At 44.9% G+C, this 22,414-nt stretch overlaps 3 protein-coding genes across 5 annotated transcripts in view; all 3 read right to left on the bottom strand.

The window, feature by feature from the left end:
- The window catches only part of LOC133157241 (collagen alpha-1(I) chain-like), a 337,276-nt gene that overhangs the window by 255,162 nt on the left and 59,700 nt on the right, over positions 1–22,414 (bottom strand). The window lies entirely within an intron of this gene.
- Positions 4,656–15,380, bottom strand: LOC133157249 (histone H3-like centromeric protein A). Of its 2 annotated transcripts, XM_061283639.1 has the most exons (6): positions 15,140–15,380; positions 14,975–15,033; positions 6,169–6,382; positions 5,981–6,105; positions 5,823–5,897; positions 4,656–5,374 (listed from the first exon to the last, which is right to left on the bottom strand). In XM_061283639.1, the coding sequence occupies exons 3-6, from the start codon at positions 6,374–6,376 to the stop codon at positions 5,249–5,251; spliced, it is 534 nt and encodes a 177-aa protein (XP_061139623.1). In that variant the 5' UTR covers positions 6,377–6,382; positions 14,975–15,033; positions 15,140–15,380; the 3' UTR covers positions 4,656–5,248. The 2 variants fall into 2 exon arrangements, with proteins under 2 accessions (XP_061139623.1, XP_061139621.1); XM_061283637.1 differs by lacking the exon at positions 14,975–15,033 and having other exon boundaries at positions 15,140–15,375.
- On the bottom strand, positions 15,578–20,375 carry LOC133157236 (uncharacterized protein K02A2.6-like). Its single transcript, XM_061283616.1, has one exon. The coding sequence runs from the start codon at positions 20,151–20,153 to the stop codon at positions 16,080–16,082; it is 4,074 nt and encodes a 1,357-aa protein (XP_061139600.1). The 5' UTR covers positions 20,154–20,375; the 3' UTR covers positions 15,578–16,079.

The raw sequence follows: 22,414 nt of genomic DNA, 5'->3' as shown, positions 1-22,414 counted from the left end.
TTGCAATTACAGTAAACGGATTATTCATATCTTTTAAACATTGTTTGATCTTAGAGATGTTTGCTTTCAGGCTCCTACTATTAAAATGTATAATTGATATTGCTCTATTTGTTGTTACATTCTTGTTAAATTGCTCTACAGTATAGTATTTGCTGTTCCTTTGAGTGTAGTTGATGAAGACGTTATTCACAGGATCAATATTGTTCTCTATGTCAAATCCCTTATGGTCAGTGAAGTCAAATGTTTTCAAATCAAGTTCTTCATTTTCAGTTATCAGTGCTTATTTGTTAAACACATCAGTTGGAAAAGAAAGGCATTGGTCAGTACTAGAGATGCACCGATCCGACTTTTTCAGTTCCGATACCGATACCGATGCCGCGGCTTTGCGTATCGGTCGATACCCGATACCGATCCGATATTATGGTTGACTTAACAAGCTACATAACTCTACATGTGGAACAGAAAAGACCAAAGCCAATGGCATCAGGCAGACTACACAGTTCTTTGCTCCAAATTAGGGGTGTCCAAACTAACGGTCCAGTTTTTATTGGCCCGCAGCAAATTCTGAAAACATAATTGAATATGGCCCGCACAAGAAGCTTGAGCTCAGCTTCTCAGTTTCCACACTAGATGGAGCCCGCCACACAAAGCGTTTGACGTCCCATTAACACCCCCCCGGAAGAGAAGCAAACACGCAGCGTTTGACATCCGATTAGCCTCCGCCCCCCCCCCCATTCGGGAGAGAAGCGAACACGCAGCCTTTGACGTCCCATTAGCAACCCGAAGAGAAGCGAACGCTCAGGGTTTGACGTCCGCTTGGCAACCCGGGGAAGAGAAGCGAACGTTCGCTCCATGTTTGCGTTTGTTTAGAAAACTCTCGTGGCATGCGGCACACGTGCTGCTGACGTATGACGTAGCCCGCGTCCCAATAGATTAAGGAAAGTATCGGCTCACAGATCGGCTGTATTGTCCGATACCCGATCCATCTATTTTGTTGATATCGGGGCCGATATCCGATCCAGATATCGGATCGGTGCATCTCTAGTCAGTACGGTTCATGGTGGGTTGATAATTTCACCAGGTTTTTTACATTCCATGATCTAAAGGTACCACAACTTAAGGTTCAGCAGAATAATGTACAGGTTACTAGTCTTTTTCATACCTCTTAAGTTGCTCTATGGCACTGATGCAGAGACCATGAGAACTTTCTGCTGCCCCAACTGGTTTGATGAACACCTTACAACCAGCAGTCCAAGTGGACTGTATTTTACCGCTTTTCTTAAGATCTCTTGCTTTCTTAGCTATTTCACCATTTTTCTTGGTGAGGTGTTCATTAATGTACACGTTCGTGCCTTTTAGTTTTCTACCTTGTTTGAGCAGATTTATCTTACTTTTCCTGTTTGTAAATCGGACAATTATAGATGGTATGACAGGCTTACTTTTTAGACTCTTAGTTGGCAGAGTGTGGCATGCCTCAATATTAACAATGTCAATGGCGATGTCTTTACTCTGGAGGAAACTTTTTACCTTCTCCTCTGTTGTCTCCTCATGTTCAGGATTATCCTCTGAAGCAAGGCCTTTCACAGCCTGGTGGTAGGTCCGTGGTTTGATCCTTAAACCTGTGATGATGACATCGCTCATTCTTGAGTACTGCTCCAAATTGTCTAATCTATTTTCCAGGCTGACAATTTTCTTATTTTGTTCAATGTTTAATTGTTTGAGCTGCTTCACCTCTCCCATCAGCTCTGTAATAATCGCCTGTTGCCTCATTATAGTTTCCACATTTGAAGACATCACTTTCATTGATAACTTCAGCTCCTCCATGTCCTTCTGAAGCACTTTCATGGCCATCACGGCTATCAACCTATACCTGATGGTAGCTCTCCTCCTGGGCTGGTGGTGTTAGCCTACTAGGCCTGATGGTGGGTGTCCTCGTGGGGCTGATGGCGTTTGCCTACTGGGCCAGGTGGTAGCTGGGCTCCTGAGGGGATGATCGCTGGTCCGGCGCAGGTGGGTAGAGGTCCGGTGAAGGCCGCGGGTCCGGCGTTGCTGGCACGCAGTCCGCCGACGTCCGCAGGTCCGGCGTTGCTGGGACGAAGTCCGGCAACGGCCGCGGGTCCAGCGTTTCTGGCTCGAAGTCCAGCGACGGCCGCGAATCCGGCAACGCTGGAGTGGGACCCTAATGCTGCCGCGAGTCTGATGGCGCCAGGAGGAACCCCAGCGGGGCCACGGGTCTGGACTTGCTGGAGCAAAATCCAACGCCGGCCGCGGAGCCGATGGCGCTGGAAGGCTCCGATGTTTGGTGGCTCGGCGACTTCCCGACAGGGAAGAAGCCTCGGCGTGATCGCTCGTCGACGAGATCGCTCCTCAATGAAAGCTCCCGAACAATGAAAATAAAACAAGAAGAAAATCTTATTGTAAGAACAATGGTTTGCTGTTGAGATCCCAAGCGGGGTTCCTGCAAAGTCTGATGCGCAACGGTTACTTCCTGGTGTCTGGTGACATGAGAGAAGAGAGGTGGCCGATTAACGTGTGTTTCTATCAGCGGATTTTTCACTTCTAAAAGTTTGATTTGAGGGGGCAGGACATCTTTTTGAGGGGGCGTTGCCCCCTCCCTCCCCTGCGTAGAGCCAGCACTGCATCGCAGCGGTAATAAACCAGCATTGAATAAGAAATGACGTTGTGGCTGATGCCTGACTTCATTTCTATGGCTATGGAGGCATTAGCAAATTCATGATTACTCAAAAGCCTGATTTCATGTCTAACATACGGACAGTCATGACTGGAAACTAGCTGTGGTTAGGACACACAAGGTACCGTGTGCGCCAAGGTTGTTCGAAAACTTTACTAGGACTGTGTGTTTCTAACATTCATTAACATTTTCTCTTTAGTTCGCGATCTTACCGGCAGAGGTGACGTGACTCCAAATCAACACAAATGAAGCCACGTTGTTCATGTTGCGAGATCACAACACACACCGACGTTACAACAACATTCAGCCTGTGAATTTTGACACGGCAATTATTTTCAAGTGCTAGTTGTAGAGTGGGTAATGTCTTCTTCTTGTTTTGTAGCGGTAGCAAACAACCTTAGGTGCATTACCGCCATCTTCTGGAATAGAGTGTGGATCTTTTTTTTTCTTTACTTTGTTTTAGAAAGGGGCGGCTCGGTGACGCACTGGGTAGCGCGTCCGCCTCACAGTTAGGAGGGTGCGGGTTCGATTCCACCTCCGGCCCTCCCTGTGTGGAGTTTGCATGTTCTCCCTGGGCCCGCGTGGGTTTCCTCCGGGCACTCCGGTTTCCTCCCACATCCCAAAAACATGCTTGGTAGGCCGATTGAAGACTCCAAATTGTCCCTAGGTATGAGTGTGAGTGCAAATGGTTGTTTGTCTCTGTGTGCCTTGCGATTGGCTGGCAACCGGTTCAGGGTGTCCCCCGCCTACTGCCTGATGACGGCTGGGATAGGCTCCAGCACGCCCGCGACCCCCGTGGGGAGAGAGCGGTACAGAAAATGGATGGATGGATGTTTTAGAAAAAAATAAATAAAAAAGCTCAGTGGCCAAGTGGTGGAGTGTCCGCCATGAGATTGGAAGGTTGTGGGTTCAAACCCCGGCCGGGTCCTACCAAAGACTATAAAAATGGGACCCATTGCCTCCCTGCTTGGCACTCAGCATTAAGGGTTGGAATTGGGGGGTTAGATCATCAAATGATTCCCGAGCGCAGCACCGCTGCTGCTCACTGCTCCCCTCTCCCCCATGGGATGGATCAAAATCATACGGGGATGGGCTAAATGCAGAGGACAAATTTCACCACACCCAGATGTGTGTGTGGCGATTATTGGGACTTTTTTAATGACTTTATATCTCATTACCCTATTTCACACACGGATGGCTTCAGGCTTGACAACCACATTGACTCGGTGGTTCAGATCGGCTCGGGTCTGCGACACAACGTAATAAAGAAAATAACGGTACTATAATATCCATCCATCTATCTATCTATCCATCGTTTTTCTGAACTGCTTTTTGACACAAGCTTCGCTGGTATGCTGGAGCTTAACCCAGCAGACTTCGGGCAGTAGGCGGGGGACACCCCGAACGCCAATTGCAGGGCACACAGGCAACCTTTCGAGCTCAAAACCACAACCTACGGGCAATCTGGAGTGGTCGACTACAATATTGACACTGTAATGTAATATTGTGCCTCAATAGATAAATTAGTTTTGTTTGTTAGTGTTTGAGGCGGCTCGGTGGCGCACTTGGGTAGCACGTCCGCCTCACAGTTAGGAGGGTGCGGGTTCGATTCCACCTCCGGCCCTCCCTGTGTGGAGTTTGCATGTTCTCCCCGGGCCCGCGTGGGTTTTCTCCGGGCACTCCGGTTTCCTCCCACATCCCAAAAACATGCTTGGTAGGCCGATTGAACGCTCCAAATTGTCCCTAGGTGTGAGTGCAAGTGCAAATGGTTGTTTGTCTCTGTGTGCCCTGCGATTGGCTGGCAACCGGTTCAGGGTGTCCCCCGCCTACTGCCCGATGACGGCTGGGATAGGCTCCAGCACGCCCGCGACCCCAGTGGGGACTAAGCGGTACAGAAAATGGATGGATGGATGTTAGTGTTTGCTCATTCAATTCACATCAAGATTAACAACTAACCGCACAATAATATTGAAATGTTTATTTTTCTGATGTAAAAAAATTTACTTAGGTAAGCTCTCAATAGTACCAAAAATATTTTGTTTTTTAGAAATATTTGTATTTTAATGAAAAGACTTTGTCTTACGATGAACACACATCACGGAACTTTATATACAGAACAGAAACACTGCACTATCGATAAAACACAAACACTGCAAACAGTAATGGAAGAGGATTTCTACTATACAGGTTGGGTTGAGTCGAGTGGTGACCGTGAAACGTTAGAGTCACCATGGGCCTATCATCTTAATCGGAAATCTTGCCCGCGGGTACATCAGGCCAGCTGGATGTCGCGGGGAAAAACCGTGACGCGCGTGGATGACACTACAGAGTGAAGCTTAGCACTCACATAATTGGTTGCCTGGTGATGAAGTGGGCAGGGCCAAGAAATTATCCACTCTTGTCACATAACTTTAGATATAAAACACAAACACTTCACTATATATAAAACACAATCCCTGCAAACAACAGTATTTAAGTCGATTTCAACTACAAAGGTTGGGTTGTGTCGAGTGGTCACTGTGAAACGTTTGAGTCACCACGCGGCTATCATCTTAATCAGAAATCTTGCCCGCGGATCCGTCGGGCCAGCTGGAGATCGCGGGGAAAAATGGTGACCCGCTTGGCGTGGATGGCGCACAGGTTGGCATCAGAGAACAGCAACACCAATAAGGCCTCAGCCGCCTGTAAAGATCCCAACAAGTCGTCAATGTGTAACCCGGCCCGAGTGTCCCGCTGCGTCCGGCGTCGGCAAGGGCAGCGGAATATTTTGGGTTGCAGAGAGTCGGCAGGCGGAAATGGGGCATCACCGATTGTCACTTGCGTACACGCCAAAGTTGGTCAGGGATCGTTCAATGTCCCAAATGTTCACCGACCTTTTTAGGAAGTTCTTGTTGTCGCAATAAAATTTTGAACATGTAAAAAACTCCCTGTTCAAAATTTCCCCCGCGTAGAAGAAAAGTACAGGTGAACATTTGCCAAACGTTTGGTCACTGTTTGTCGAACGTTTGCGACCTTCGACAAACCATAACGAAAATGCAGTAATCACTCCATTTGAAAACACTCGCAATTCTTGGTCGCTCAGTAGGATAGAGACTTTAGTATGACATTTGGACCTCCCCGGCGACTTTACCTCCTGAAGGGCCATCAGGGCGAAGACCTGCCATCTGAGGGCACTTCTGCCATATGACTGGCACACCTCACGGACCTGGGTGTGTGGGAGGGTGGCTACATGTCAAGGCAATGATCTGACAAGCTTACGGGCTAACGTGTGAGCTGGTAACACCTTACCAGGCGAGAGAAGGGCGCTTTCCTGATGAGGAGCTCTGTGCTCTTCTGGAACTTGCGGATCTCCATTAGGGCCTTGGTCCCTGGCCGGTACCTTCGCCTCCTGGGCGCCGGCGCAGGTGGCTGAGCTGGAAATACAAAAACCTTTAGCAACGTGCCATCAAAATGGAACAACGGCGCAGTGAGCTCACTATTCCCAGATGGGCCCGGCTGCTGTGACTGCGGCGGGCGGCGCCCTCTGGGGGATGCCCTCTGCGGTGACTGTGGCGGGTGGCGCCGTCTGGGGGCTGCCGCAGAGGATGTGCATTGCACACCGGGGGATGGCCCAGGCAGTGGCTGCGGAGGACGGCGGCGTGGATTGCCGCCTTTTCTTCGGCTGGACGAGGAGTTGTGGCGCATGGCTGACTACAGCATACATATGTACATGAAAGACACGCAACAACACTCAACAAAGAGCTAACGCAATAGCATGTCCACTTTACAAGTGCTACAATTAATCGAGTCATCAACAACTAATCGCTAATCAAACTCATTGAACTACTTCGATCACTAATGAATTGTATAGACTAGAGACCTTGTTCAACTTCAACTTGTCCAAAGCCTCAAAAGGATTCGAGATGAACATTGGCCTGAAGACCACGAGGGTACAACATTACATGACAAAATATTGAATCTGTTTGTTCTGCTCTACACAGGACAGTACGCCCTATTGGACCGCGGGTTTTCTGGTTTAATAGTTTAAGTTTTGCGGATGAAATGGTGCCTGTTTCAGATCATTTTACATGTGTAACAAATATTTACTATCAAATTCCCACGGTCGGATTGTCCCACTGCAAACATTTGAGAGGTGATGTCAGGCCTAGAGAACACAATCTTACTCGCATCTCGTTTAAAAATCCTTCGATAGATACGCACCCTGATGGACCGATTACACTTAAACTAGGTTTAATGAATATTAGATCGCTTCATACGAAAGCACTTCTCGTTAATGACCTCATCACGGAACATAATCTAAACATTTTTGGTCTCTGCGAGACCTGGTTAAAACCTAATGAACTGCTGCCGCTTAACGAGGCCTCGCCTCCAAATTTTCAGCTCGCATGTGGAGTGTCCTCAAAAAAAGGGTGGGGGTGTCGCCCTCATCTCAAATTCCGAGCTTAGATTTAGGCCTCGTTCGATCAACGTATTTGAAACATTTGAAGTTCTCACTGTCCGATCCACCGCTTTACCGTCATTTTATCTTGTGGTTGTTTACCGTCCACCCGGGGCTTACTCTGGCTTCCTGGATGAATTTTCAGAATTCGTGGCTGATCTAGTAACCAATGCGGATAATATAATTATCATGGGCGATTTCAACATCCACATGAATTTACCGTCAGAGCCACTTACTTCGGCGTTTCAGACTTTAACTGATACGTTTGGTTTTACGCAAGCCGTACAGGTAGCAACGCATAAGAATGGAAATACCTTAGATCTGGAATTATCCCGAGGACTTGCAACCTCAAATGTAGCAGTACTGCCATACACTACTGTTCTGTCTGATCATTACTTAATAAAATTTGAAATTTTAGTTCCTTGTCAAAGACAAGAGAGCAATCAGAATTATAGGAGCCGTAATTTTAACTCCATGACTGCAACTGCCCTGAGTTACTGTCGCCGGCAACCGCCATATTTCCCGCATACATCGGCTCTATTGATAATCTTACAAATGAATTCAATGCGACATTGTTAAATTCCATTGACTCTGTGGCGCCGTTACGTCTGAAAACTCGCCGTAGATTGCCTACTCCGTGGTTCACAGATGAAACGCGTACGCTTAAGCAATTATGTCGAAAGCATGAGCGCAGACGGCGTTTACTCAAACTTGAGGTTTTCCATCAGGCATGGCAGGATAGCCTCCTGAAATATAAAGATTCGCTTATCTTAGCAAAAACTCTGTATTTTTTGCAAGTTATTAATCTCAATAAAAACAACCCTAAACACCTATTTGATACAGTGGCAAAACTGACTCTACACCAGCCGAACCCCGATAGTTCCTTCCACTCAGCTGACGAGTTTATGAAATGTTTTGCTCAAAAGATTGAATCCATTAGGGACGAGATCAAGAATACCATTCCAATCGCTCAGTCGAGACCGCCGTTTACCAGCGCTGATGATCATGCAATAACCCTCTCAAATTTTAAAAGCGTGTCCCTTGAAAGGCTTACACAATTGGTTAGTGCGGCTAAACAAACAACATGTTTGCTCGACCCTCTTCCAGCCAAACTAAAAGAATTATTTCAAATTTTAGGACCATCCGTCTTAAATATAATCAATCTGTCTGTCTCTTCTGGGATAGTGCCAACAGCCTTTAAAACCGCTATCATTAAACCGTTACTTAAGCGACCAAATCTTGACCCGGATGGTCTCAGTAATTATAGGCCAGTTTCAAACCTCCCATTCATACCAAAACTTCTTGAAAAAGTAGTAGCGCAGCAGCTTATTGATTACATGGTCGCCAATAATCGATATGACTCTTTTCAGTCTGGTTTTAGAGCTAATCATTCCACTGAGACAGCACTTGCTAAAGTGACTAACGATCTCCTCACAGCTATGGATTCAAACACTTCATCTGTACTGTTACTACTTGATCTCAGTGCTGCCTTCGACACTGTAGACTTCGATATTTTATTAGGGCGTCTTAAAAGTTGTGTTGGTATTTCAGGGTCAGCACTAGGCTGGTTCTATTCCTATCTATCAGACAGGACGCACCGAGTGGTCCATGGCAATACGTCCTCGGCGCTCTATAATGTTACGTGTGGTGTCCCACAGGGATCGGTACTGGGACCAATTCTATTTAATATTTATATGATTCAGCTTGGGGACATTATACGTAAATATAATATTAGTTTTCAATGCTACTATTATACATGCGTTTGTCAAGTCGCGCCTGGACTACTGTAATTTATTATTCTCTGGTCTTCCTTAGTCCCGCTTCAAAAGTCTACAGTTAGTACAAAATGCTGCTGCAAGGCTGCTCTCACGGACAAGAAAATGTTATCACATTACCCCAATATTAGCCAACTTACACTGGCTCCCGGTCCATTTAAGATGCGACTTCAAGGTTCTTCTATTAACATATAAATCCCTGCATGGCTTAGCGCCTTAATATCTCGTCGACCTAGTTGTTCCTTATGTTCCGTCTCGTAACCTTCGTTCGCAAAACGCTACTCTTTTAGCGACACAGAGGGCCAAGAAAATGTCTGCAGGGTCTAGAGCAGGGGTCACCAACCTTTCTTAAACCGAGAGCTACTTCCTGGATACTGATTAAGGCAAAGGGCTACCAGTTTGACACACACTTCTGAAATAGCCAATTTGCTCAGTTTAGCTTTCACTATGTGTTAGAGATGCACCGATCCGACTTTTTCAGTTCCGATACCGATACCGATGCCGTGGCTTTGCATATCGGTCGATACCCACTACCGATCCGATATTATGGTTGACTTAACAAGCTACATAACTCTACATGTGGAACAGAAAAGACCAAAGGCAATGGCATCAGGCAGACTACACAGTTCTTTGCTCTAAATTAGGGGTGTCCAAACTAACGGTCCAGTTTTTATTGGCCCGCAGCAAATTCTGAAAACATAATTGAATATGGCCCGCACAAGAAGCTTGAGCTCAGCTTCTCAGTTTCCACACTAGATGGAGCCCGCCACACAAAGCGTTTGACGTCCCATTAACACCCCCCCGGAAGAGAAGCGAACACGCAGCGTTTGACATCCGATTAGCCTCCGCCCCCCCCCATTCGGGAGAGAAGCGAACGCGCAGCCTTTGACGTCTCATTAGCAACCCGAAGAGAAGCGAACGCGCAGGGTTTGACGTCCGCTTAGCAACCCGGGGAAGAGAAGCGAACGTTCGCTCCATGTTTGCGTTTGTTTAGAAAACTCTCGTGGCATGCGGCACACGTGCTGCTGACGTATGACGTAGCCCGCGTCCCAATAGATTAAGGAAAGTATCGGCTCACAGATCGGCTGTATTTTCCGATATCCGATCCATCTATTTTGTTGATATCGGGGCCGATATCCGATCCAGATATCGGATCGGTGCATCTCTACTATGTGTTATTATTGTCATTTCCAGTTCACATGTAAGTGTGATTTTAACAAGAATAGCAAAAATACAGTCAAACCTCGGTTTTCGACCACAACCCGTTCCAGAAGGCGGTTCGAGAAGCGAATCGCTTGATTTCAGAATCTATTTTTCCCATTACAAATCATGGAAAAAATTTTAGTCCGTTCCAAGACTAAAAAAAAAACGCCTTTTATTAAGCGTTTTTTCATTTGCGCATTTTTGTCCAATCGCGCAACCGTAGCGCACCACCGAACGCCCAACCGCAGCCCGTCCACCACCGTGTAACTGCACCGCGCTGCTCACCTTATTGTGACAGAACCGTCGCTGAAATTTAGAAAATATTTTTAAAGTCCTGACGTACTTTCCAAAAATGAAGTGGACCTCAGTGCGCAGGGAGCTTAATTTGGTCCGATCGCGCAACCACAGCGAGCCGGCCGGGCGCTCACTGTCGCATTGCTTTAAGAGCGTCTTTGTGTTTTAGGATGGCTTTACTGCTCCCACTTGCTTTCTTTGGAAGCATGATAAGGGGTTAATACAATCCTCAAAGTAACGAAAATACAATAACTACGAAGTCAGTCGGCATCCGGGCCGCGCGGTCGGGTTTTCTCTGGTCCTCCCGGCTCATCACGTGAAGTTCGACCTCCAAATCTTGTTCAACAACCGAAGCAAAAAAATCTCGAATTTTTTGTTCAAATTCCGATTTGTTCGAGAACATGGACGTTCGGAAAACGAGGTTTGACTGTAAAATAAATAGATGCAGCTCACAGACACGTGCTGCTATTTGAGCTAATTTTAGAACAGTCCTGCGGGCGACTCATGCTGTCCTCACGGGCGACCTGGCGCCCGCGGGCACCGTGTTGGTGACCCCTGGTCGAGAGCATTTTCTATTCGGGCTCCAGAGCTTTGGAATGCCCTACCAATGGATATTAGAACTGCTACCTCAGTAGAAACATTTAAGACACGTTTAAAGACACATTTCTATGATATGGCCTTTAACTAACCTGTAGTGGCTGATTCGGCCGGAGTTTGTCCCCCCCCCCCTCCCCGGCAGGTGGTTAGGTGGCACCCAAGCTGACAGCGGCTATCTGGATTCTTGTGGGCCAATTCAGGATGGGGGAACTGCAACTCAACCTCCTCGAAGACACTTTTTTTTCATTGATTTTCATATTATGTATTATTTGTGCCCTCTCTGCATCCATTTCAACCTGGTGATCCTGAAAGGGTGATCCTTCCATCAGTGGTCCCTTCTCAAGGTTTCTCATTTTCCCCTGGCAGGGGTTTTTGAGTTTTTCCTTGTCCTTTTGGGAGCTTAAGATCAGGGGGTGCTTTGAGAATAATTGTCAATTTTTGTCTATGTGAAGCCCTTTGAGACTGCTTGTGATTTAGGGCTATACAAATAAACTTGACTTGATAAGTTACACGGATGCATTTACAAACCAGCATGTGTATTTGCCTGTCCGAGCAGGAGGAAAACCCACTCTCTGCGAGGTCGTGTTCAGTCGCTGTTGTGCTTCGGCTGGCACTCACGTTTTTACAACTGTAGCTGGGTAAAATTGCAGTCAAGGTTGCCAGGACTGGTCGTCACTGATTACTTGAGCTTCTTATCACTTGTTATTGTTAGCAAAAAAGATCACTTTTAATCGTCGACAGTCACAAGTTACGTTTGAGAAGCTCAGATGGAATTTAAAACTTTTACTGCTCCCTATTATAGGAGGGATCAGAATCATACCCCTCAACCCGTGTTCGTCACTCTAATAACCATTGCTTTAAATGCTTATTTTTTCCAGGGAAGGACCATTCATAGTCCTGGTCTCATGAAATGAAAACATATTCAAAATGCAAAAAGGTTGTGTCCCACACCTTGCCAAAAGAACTTCGGACATCACGTGACTGATCCCATTTATTTTTGTTTATGCACACATCCTAACTGCATAGTCGCGGCAGTTAAAATTAAAAAAAAATAAAAATTAAAAAAAAGTGCAGAAAAAGATACAATAGTAATTTTTAAATTAAATGCATAGTCGCGGCAGTTAAAATGAATAATAATTGCAGACCTACATACAACAGTAATATTTTCAAAATAAAACCTTCTCGGACGAAATGCATCATAATTAGCTGTTTAAAGGTAATACTCCCTGTCCTATGCATCGTGGGCAGTGTAGGCTGACTAAAAAGCTTCAAAATTGACTTACTAGTGAACATGTAAGCTAAAAAGACATTTTACGCGCATGTGTCACATTTTGACCTCACAGTGTAATCTCTTTATTGGTCCAGGGCTCGAAACTAACGATTGCCCGATTGCCCGGGGCAAGTAGCGATGGCAGACGGGCAAGTAGAATTTTTTCCTCACTTGCCCGAACTTGCCCTGCCATAATACCATGTTTTCAAGCTGTAAAAACACGATTTTGTGCATAATTTCTCGCAACTTCTGCCGCTTCTGGTCCGACATTTTGTTTTCTAGGGAGCGGTTAGTTTCTCGTGTAAGTCTGCAATACATTGATAACGGCAAAGCGCTTCGTAATTAAATGCATGCTCCCTCACTCGTCCCTGGCTCTTCTGCGCCTGCGCACCAGCAGAGCTTGTTTCCGGTTGGCGGATACGAAGGCATATGAAGGCAAAACTTATAGTGTTGTCTTTTTTATTGCAAAAATGTGTCGGGCAAGTAAAAATCCACTCCAAAAAAATTCGGGCAAGTAAAATTTTGTTTCGGGCAAGTAAAATTTTCTCTAACTTGCCCGAGGGCAACTTGGGCAAAAAATAAGCTTCGAGCCCTGTGGTCACAAGCAAATTGATTAAAAAGATGAGTAAAAAATGTTGGAACATGATACTGGTGGTCATATCCTACAGTTTACATGTTGACATCATGCAAAGGTACACTGGTTGCACCAGGTATGTTTTTTTTTTTTATCTCACTATTTCACTTGTCAAGTTTGGAATTGCTCACTAGTTCACTAGTAAGGAATATGTATGTCCACTAGTACCATTAGTTGGGATCTTCCCAGCCTCACTATCTGACTTGTGGGGTTCAAAATGTTAACTAATGAACTAGTACAGGGCTCGAAGCTTATTTTTTGCCCAAGTTGCCCTCGGGCAAGTTAGAGAAAATTTTACTTGCCCGAAACAAAATTTTACTTGCCCGAATTTTTTTGGAGTGGATTTTTACTTGCCCGACACATTTTTGCAATAAAAAAGACAACACTATAAGTTTTGCCTTCGTATGCCTTCGTACCCGCCAACCGGAAAAAAGCTCTGCTGGTGCGCAGGCGCAGAAGAGCCAGGGACGGGTAAGGGAGCATGCATTTAATTACGAAGCGCTTTGCCGTTATCAATGTATTGCAGACTTACACGAGAAACTAACCGCTCCCTAGAAAACAAAATGTCGGACCAGAAGCGGCAGATGTTGCGAGAAATTATGCACAAAATCGTCTTTTTACAGCTTGAAAACATGGTATTATGGCAGGGCAAGTTCGGGCAAGTGAGGAAAAAATTCTACTTGCCCGTCTGCCATCGCTACTTGCCCCGGGCAATCGGGCAATCGTTAGTTTCGAGCCCTGTAGTAAATGCAAAGGGATTTTCCTTTCTGACTCACTCGGTCTGACTAGTAAGTCAAAATGCCTTATTTGTTCACTATCTGCGTATATCCGTTTAACTAGTCACTCTGGACTGAACTAATTCACAAGAAAGAAAACAAGTTTCACTAGTTAACAAGTGAGGTTAAAATTACACCAGCTAGTGAACGTGTACTAAGGTACCATTTTGAGCCTCACTAGTTAGCTTGTAAGTCAAAATAGATGGTGCGTAGCAAAGTGATCTGTGCATTCATGAGTAAACATCCATCCATCTATCCATCCATCCATTTTCTGAACCGCTTAGTCCCCACGGGGATCGCGGGTGTTCTGGAGCCTATCCCAGCCATCATTGGGCAGCAGGCGGGGGACACCCTGAACCGGTTGCCAGCCAATCGCAGGAAATACAGAGACAATCAACCATTTGCACTCGCACTCACACCTAGGGACAATTAGGAGCGCTCAGTCGACCTACCAAGCATGTTTTTGGGATGTGGGAGGAAACCGGAGTGCCCGGAGAAAACCCACGCGTGCCCGGGGAAAACATGCAAACTCCACACAGGGAGGGCCAGAGGTGGAATCGAACCCGCACCCTCCTAACTGTGAGGCGGACGAGCTACCCAGTGCCTCACCAAGCCGCCACGAGCAGACATGTAACCCATATTTCTGTAAAGTCGGCATCCACTAGTTCTATTCGGTACATTTTTTTACCTCACTAGTAGAACTGGTTAAGTGAAAAAGTCGCACTAGTGCACAATTTGGGCATAACTAGTCAACCAGTATTTTTCTACAAGTTAGATACCACGGCTTCAATGGGCTTGCACTAGTTAACTTGTCAGTGGTTTATTTATCATTAGTTAACTGGTGGGCATTTCAGCTCCTATTAGCTAACTTCTGCAGAAAATCATAGGTCACTAGTTAACATGTTAGAATAATTCACGTTTGACTAATTTACATGTTGCTGAAAATGAGTGGCTGGTTAGAGTTTCTGTGCAACTCGTAAGACAAAGTGCGTAACTCGTGTGGCTCAATGTCCAACTAATGTTGAGAAAGACCATACATAACAGCCCCCACAGTAGAACCTGCTGTCACCCCCAGGTAAAATTGCAAAAGTGTAAAATTGTAGAAGTGAGGTGACATTGCAGTAAAAACATTGCAGCGACATGCTGAATAGAATGTTGTTGCAGCCGTCTGAAAAACTGTCTGGGACGGGGAAAAAGTGCCATTTTCTGTCTGTAGAGTTTAGAGTAGTAAATCGGAAAGCAGGCAGAAACGTCATGTGACATACGACAGTATCCTCGTCGTCTCACATACTTACAAAATTGTTTGCCTTTCAGTTCAGTGCGCGTGTCTTCTTTTTATTCACTTGGTTGTTTGCTGTTCAAATTTCAGAAGTCAGGAGGTGGCGACGTGTTGTGACGTCGTTATACCGTCCGCTACAACGTGAGCTTTGCAAAAACAACTTTGCATTTTTTCAACTTACCTTTTTTGTCCTTTGAACTCGTGTCGTCGCTGTGGCTCTTCAACTTGCCAGGGTGTGCACGGGGAAGGTCCGAGAAAAGTGGCAAAGTTCACTTTATAAGCAGCCAAATCGAGGAGAAAACCAGTCTAAATTCAAATGTCGCGTCCCTCAGCCTTCGAGCAATCAGCGTGAAGCGTCAGTGCTACTCAGGGGGGCGGGCTAAGTGAGGCGTCAGTGTCGGGGAGTGCTTGAAAACCCGACTGTCGCCACTCGACGGGGTGGCATCAGAAGTGACCAAGAGAGAGTCACTTCATACTTCACTTCCGTCTCCAAGAGAAATTCATAGATATGGAAATCATAATGCAATGACAAAAAAGAAAATATTAAAAAGTAGGTTTATACAAGGATGGTAGGGACAGATCACAACCAGTATTTGGGGAATACAAAATAGTCCTTACTTAAATAAAATAGTAAATATGAATATTTACTATTTAATTTTAATACCGCGAAACTCTACATTTATTCATGTAATATTTCAGTATATTACGCAGTGGTAGCATTAATTTGAAAACTATTTTAACGTAGTTTTTTTCATGAGAGTGTTGTATCGTGGCCGTAATGACGCGCACACTCTCCAAGTTTAAAGGACGTTTAATAAGAACGGCACACACAGTACAAGCACATGTTTCTGTCTTGTACAACTTCTTCGGTCTAACATCAATCCTCAGTAGTCAACTCTAAGGCGAATGCGCCCTCTACTGGGTAAAAGTAGAAGTATCACGTTTGCAGTAAATAAGCACTGAAATAATACTTATACCAAACAACATTACCAAATCAATACACCACATCTCCCCCACATTTAAGCAAAAACAACATGTGTTATACACTCAATAAACATAAACAGAACAATTACTTAATGTAACCCAGTATGACTTCTTTTTTTTTTCAATAACATTCTACTTTAAGGAACAAAGTCTTTGAGGTGAACAGGGGTATGTCTCTCTCTACTAGAACGTCTCAACTCTGGCTGTGGTGGTACAACCTTTTCATCCTGGGTATTGGTAGCAGGTGGTAACTCTGACACCTTCTCTGAATTAGAACTCAGTTCTAACATCTGTGGTTTATTTATTTCCGGTAGTGGAATCTTTGCAACAGTCTCTGGAAAAAATACTAAGTTTTTCTCCTTCTCCACCGTTGTCTCGAGCTTGGAAAATCTTGCTCTTACTTGATCTACATGCCTTTTCACAACTTGACCAGTACCAACACTAACGGTATAGGAAAGGGGTCCTGAAGTGTTTTGGATAACACCAGGAATCCATTTCGGTCCATAGGAATAGTTCCTGATGAGTACGTCCTCTCCTGACGTAAACCCTCTCTGCTTACTCCGTGTGTCATGATTTTCTTTCTGTTTAAGTTGCTTTTGTTGCACTTTGGTTTTCAAATCCGGAACAACCAAATCCAGGGCGGACCTTAGTCTGCGTGACATCATGAGTTCGGCAGGTGATAAGCCTGTTGTTGCGTGAGGTGTGATCCGGTAGCTAAACAAGAATCTTGATAACCTTGTTTGTATTGTCCCTTCTTTCATCTTCTTCATCCCCTCTTTAAAAGTTTGAACTGCTCTCTCTGCGAGTCCATTTGAGGATGGGTGAAAAGGAGCGGATCTCACATGACTGATTCCATTTTGCTTCATGAACGCTTCAAACTCAGCACTTGTGAAGCAAGTTCCATTGTCGGACACCAGCATTTTTGGTATTCCAAAATTACTAAAGCTCTGTCTGAGTTTCTCGATGGTGACTAAGGATGTGCATGTTTTTGTAGGGTAAACATCCAACCACTTTGAATGTGCATCCACAATTACGAGAAACATTTCTCCTAGAAAAGGTCCTGCATAGTCCACATGAATCCTTGACCATGGTGATTCAGGCCATTCCCACGGGTGTAGAGGAGCAGAAGCAGGTGCTTTTTGATGTGCCTGACATTCGTGACATGCTTGAACCGTTCTCTCTACATCCTGATCCATTCCCGGCCACCACATGTATGATCTTGCCAAACCTTTCATTTTAGTCATTCCTGTGTGAGTTTGATGTAACATTTTTAACATCCTACCTCTTCCTTTGGCAGGGATGACCACTCGAGCTCCCCAGAGAACGCAGCCATCTCTAACACCGAGCTCCAACTTTCTCTGGTGGAAAGCTTTCAGACTTGGATCGGTTTCTGTGGGCCACCCTTTCAGGATGTATTCATGAACTTGTGATAAAACAGTGTCTTTTGCCGTCCAGCTCTTTATCTGCTTTGCATCTATCAATGTCTCATCCAACATGTCCATCATAAGTACTTGCTCAGTACTCTCCTCTTTCCTTAACTTGACAGGAACTGGCATCCTGCTCACGGCATCTGCATTTGCATGATGTTTGCCTGGTTTGTAGACAATGTTGTATTGGTATGCACTCAACTTCACAGCCCACCGCTGCACTCTAGGTGATCCCATTTGAGGAATTGGCTTCTTCTCATTGAACAGATAAATCAATGGCTTGTGATCCGTGTAAATGGTAAAGTTCCGACCATATATATATTTATGAAACCTTTCAATCCCAAACATGACCGCAAGTCCTTCTTTATCCAACTGTGAGTATCTTGTCTCAGCAGGTTGTAAGGTACGGGACACAAATCCAATTGGTCTCTCACTTCCATTTTCCATGATATGTGATAATACTGCCCCCACTCCGTAAGGGGAAGCATCACACGCCAAAACCAACTCACGGTCAGCTGAGTAGTGTACAAGAACATCTGAAGTGTTAAGCAAGTCCTTTGCCTTTTGGAATGCCTCTTCTTGTTCTTTGTCCCATTTCCAACGAACATCATGTCTCAACAACTCATGTAAAGGTGCCAACAGGGTTGCCAGGTTTGGAAGAAACTTGTTGTAGTAGTTTAACAATCCCAAGAATGATTTCAGCTCTGAAACATTTGCTGGGGCAGGAGCATCTTTGATTGCTTTGACCTTTTGGGCAATGGGGTGTAATCCTTGTGCATCGACTTTGTAGCCCAAGTACTCCACTTCATCTTGAAGGAACGTACACTTGTTTCTCCTAAGGCGTAGTCCCGCTTCTTTCAATCTGTTTAGCACAGAGTCTAGGTTTTTTAGGTGATCAGATTGGTCCATGCCACTTACCAATATATCATCTAGATACACAGCTACTAGAGGAATCCCACATAAAAGACTCTCCATCGTTCTCTGAAATATGGCCGGGGCAGAGGCCACACCGAATGGAAGCCTGTTGTAGGTGAACAATCCCCTGTGCGTGTTCACGGTGAGGTATTTCTTGGAGTCCTCATCCATAAGTATCTGTTGATAAGCATGACTCATGTCTAACTTAGAGAACTGCTTACCCTTTGCAAGTGCATTGAACAAATCCTCCACTCTGGGTATCGGATACTGCTCAAGGGATGACACGGTGTTTACAGTTAGTTTATAATCTCCACATAATCTGACTGTGCCCACTGGTTTCAGGATAGGTACCACTGGTGCTGCCCATTCTGAGTACTTAACTGGTGTGATAATGTCTTCTTTTAACAGTCGGTCAATTTCCTCATCCACTTTTGCTCTCATGGCATAAGGAATAGACCTTGGACGGAAGAAGCGCGGAACAGCATTTCCCTTCACATGAATAGTGGCTTTGGTGCCCTTTAAAGTGCCCAGCTCCTCCTTGAAAACTTCATCATGTTTGCACAGTACTTCTTGTAAGGTCACTTTTGTTTCCACTGTTTTCTGGTCTGTGTGTATCTGATGTACTTGTCTTTCTTTGTGTCTGGCCTTTATTTCTTTCCAATTCAGCTGAATGTCCTCTAGCCAGCATCTGCCTAGTAATGAGGGACCATCTCCTTTCACAACCACTAGGGGCAGTTTAGCTCTTTGCTTTTTGTACTTGACTTGGACTTGAGCTGCTCCCACAACTTCAACTCGATCCCCAGTGTATGTCTCCAACTTGAGTCGTACTGGTTTAATACAAGGAGTCTTGTTGGTTCTCCATGTTGTTAGGAATGTCTTCTCACTCATTACTGTGAGACTGCAACCTGTGTCAATCTCAAACTGAACTCTCTTCCCATTTAGTTTCATGCTCTCTGTATACGGATCAACTTTTCTCAGGTATATGTCACTCATGCGTCCCAGCTTAAACTTTATATTTTGTAAAGGAAAGGAATCTTCTTCTGAACCATCTGTATCACTGTCCTCTGGTCGCTCTTGAACGTTATGTGACCGATAGCTTGAACGAGACTGCTCCTTTTTAGCTGTAGGATTTACTACATATCTCTTTTGTTTGCTTTTATTTCTGCAGGCTCTGGCAATATGACCCACTTTTCCACATGCATGACATTTTTCTTGTTTAAACTTACATTCTGCAGCGTTGTGTTGTCCTTTGCAACGATAGCACTCCTGCACATTTCCGCACTTGAACGCACCTTGCTGCTGCGGGCCTTTGTTTACTTTGAAGCACTTCGCAGTGGCGCACGGATTCTGCAGGTCTTGCGCATTTTTAGTTGCTGTTTCTGCCGCAACGGCAATGGACAAAGCCTTCTCACACGTTAGATCTGCTTCTGCCAGGAGTCTTCTTTGAATCCGATCATCATTTATTCCACAAACGATCCTGTCTCTCAACTTTTGCTCCAAGGTGTTGCCATAATTACAGTCCTGGGCCAGCCTCCGCAGCTCCGCTACGTACTCCATCACCGACTCATTTGGTTTACGACTGCAAGAATCAAACTTGTACCTCTGGACGATTTCACTTGGCTTTGGGTCGAAGTGGTTTTTTAGTAGTGCCACCAGCTCGCCGTAAGTCTTCTCTTTTGGTTTAGTTGGACTAAGGAGATTCCGCATTAAACTGTAGGTAGATGCGCCGACAACGCTGAGGAGAATAGCTCTCTGCTTATCCCCATCATCAATCTCGTTGGCCTCAAAAAACTGATCCATTATTTCACAGTATTCTTCCCAGCTTTGATTTTTCGCATCAAACGCCGCCAGAGTGCCAATGGTCGCCATCTTCTACAAACTTTCACGGTACTTGGTACTCCTCCCTTTTTAAGTCCTTGTCGTCCGAACAACTCGTCCTTTCTTCAAAACTTTGTTTATCCTCGTCGCCAAAAATATGTTGTATCGTGGCCGTAATGACGCGCACACTCTCCAAGTTTAAAGGACGTTTAATAAGAACGGCACACACAGTACAAGCACATGTTTCTGTCTTGTACAACTTCTTCGGTCTAACATCAATCCTCAGTAGTCAACTCTAAGGCGAATGCGCCCTCTACTGGGTAAAAGTAGAAGTATCACATTTGCAGTAAATAAGCACTGAAATAATACTTATACCAAACAACATTACCAAATCAATACACCACAGAGAGATTCCGAGATTTATTCGAAGCTATGACAATAAAGTCAAAGTCAGCTTTATTGTCAATCTCTTCACAAGTCAAGACACACAAAGAAACCGAAATTACGTTTTCTCTATCCCACGATGACGAGACATATTACACGATAGACATACAAGTAAACGACACAATATAAAAACAAGAAGGCAAAAACAATAAATAATAAGAATGATGAATAAATAATAAATAAACAGGTAACACAATAAATAAGAGGAGCAAAACGGAGCCAGTGTGCATACAGCAGACTTACTGTCTTACTGTTTTGCGTAGCGCAAAAGTACAGGACGCTACGCAGAAAGGGGAAGCGAGTTCAGTTCCTACTATCCCACGGCGACAAGACATAGTACACAATTTACATACAAGTAAACAACACAAAAAGTAAAAACAAGAAGGCACAAACAATGAATAAATAAGTGATGAATGAATAATAAATAAACAAATAACATAATAAATAAGAGGAGCAAAAATGGAGCAAGTGTGCATACAGCAGACAGTCAGAATATAGCGCAAAGCAAGTGTGCATACAGCAGACAGTCAGAATATAGCGCAAAAGTACAGGACACTATGCAGAAGGGGGGAGAGAGTTCAGGATCCTAACAGCCTGGAGTATGAAGCTGTTGTTGAGTCTGGTGGTGCGGGAGCGCAGGCTCCTATACCTCTTCCCAGAGGGCAGAAGCTCAAACGGAAGAAACAAAAGAGTGAGCGGGGTGACTCACATCACTCACAATCGTGGTCGCCTTGCGGGTGAGATGGGAGATGTAAATGTCTTTCAAGGAGGGGAGTGAAGCACCAATAATCTTACCAGCCGTGTTCACTATGCGCTGCAGGGCCTTCAAGTTGTAGTCAGTGCAGCCGCCACCCCAAACAGCAATACAGCTGGAGAGGACGCTCTCAATGGTGCCACGGTATAATGTAGTCATGACGGCCGGAGGAGCGCTCGCTCGCCTGAGTTTCCGCAGGAAGTACAGGCGGCGCTGGGCCTTCTTCGCCAGTGATGCGGTGTTGGTGGACCAGGAGAGATCCTCACTGATGTGCACCCCCAGGTGTAAAGTTCTTATGCTCCTTAAATAAGGCTTCAGTTGAACTTTATACTAGCTTCAGCTAGTTGTTTATTTTAATCACTCCCGTAGTCTCCCGCTAACATTCTTCTTCTACTCCCTGTACATACATTCCGTCATACAGAGTTCCCTTGAGGCTATACAGCCCTCTGTGGGTGATCGTCTGCAATCACATATCATTACATCCCCCTTCCAAACAGGCAAACACAACATGAACATATCGTGTAACACAAAATGTCGTTTAACCCATATACTCGATATGATGACAACATACCATTAACTTTTATGGATCAAATCCAATGAATATCAAACACTGAATTGATCTTCACATTTACACAACTGTAAAAGTCAATAACACATTTAACATACCAAACACAGTTATACCAAATTGTTCTTCACATTTACACAACTGTAAAAGTCAATAACACATTTAACATACCAAATACAGCATAAGTATGAACCTTTTTTTTTTTTTTTTTTCTTAATGTAACAGTGCCTAGTGCCAACAACTTTCTTTCACTTTATATTAGTTGAACAGTTCACTCTTGTTCTATGAGCCTCCCAGGGGGCTTTCTAGGTCTAGTAGACCTTCTGAGTGTCACAGTCATTGAGGGAGGTGAAGGAGGATCACTGTGGTGCACATCTGGAGTAGCACCTTCTGGCTGTTCAGCTCCAACCTCCTCAGCTTGATTCTCAATGTCCCGAGTCTTTAACAGACTCCTCCTGTTTCTCCTTAATACCTGTCCATTCTCTGTCTCGACCACAAAAGACCTGGGACCTACTTCACTGAGGACTCTGGCTTTTCTGTCCCAGGACT

Source organism: Syngnathus typhle, linkage group LG7 (genome assembly GCF_033458585.1).
Source record: "Syngnathus typhle isolate RoL2023-S1 ecotype Sweden linkage group LG7, RoL_Styp_1.0, whole genome shotgun sequence".
NCBI classification, from domain to species: domain Eukaryota; kingdom Metazoa; phylum Chordata; class Actinopteri; order Syngnathiformes; family Syngnathidae; genus Syngnathus; species Syngnathus typhle.
The sequence above is the reverse complement of the archived record's forward strand: the minus strand, read 5'-3'. Positions and strand labels throughout refer to the sequence as shown.

Coding starts and splice junctions, on each gene's coding strand:
- LOC133157249 (XM_061283639.1), bottom strand. CDS start 6,376: ATGCGCCACAACTCCTCGTCCAGCCGAAGAAAAGGCGGCAATCCACGC. Junction 5,898..5,980: donor AAGCGCCCTTCTCTCGCCTG/GTAAGGTGTTAC, acceptor CCACACACCCAG/GTCCGTGAGGTGTGCCAGTC. Junction 5,375..5,822: donor CCCTGATGGCCCTTCAGGAG/GTAAAGTCGCCG, acceptor GGATCTTTACAG/GCGGCTGAGGCCTTATTGGT.
- LOC133157236 (XM_061283616.1), bottom strand. CDS start 20,153: ATGGCGACCATTGGCACTCTGGCGGCGTTTGATGCGAAAAATCAAAGC.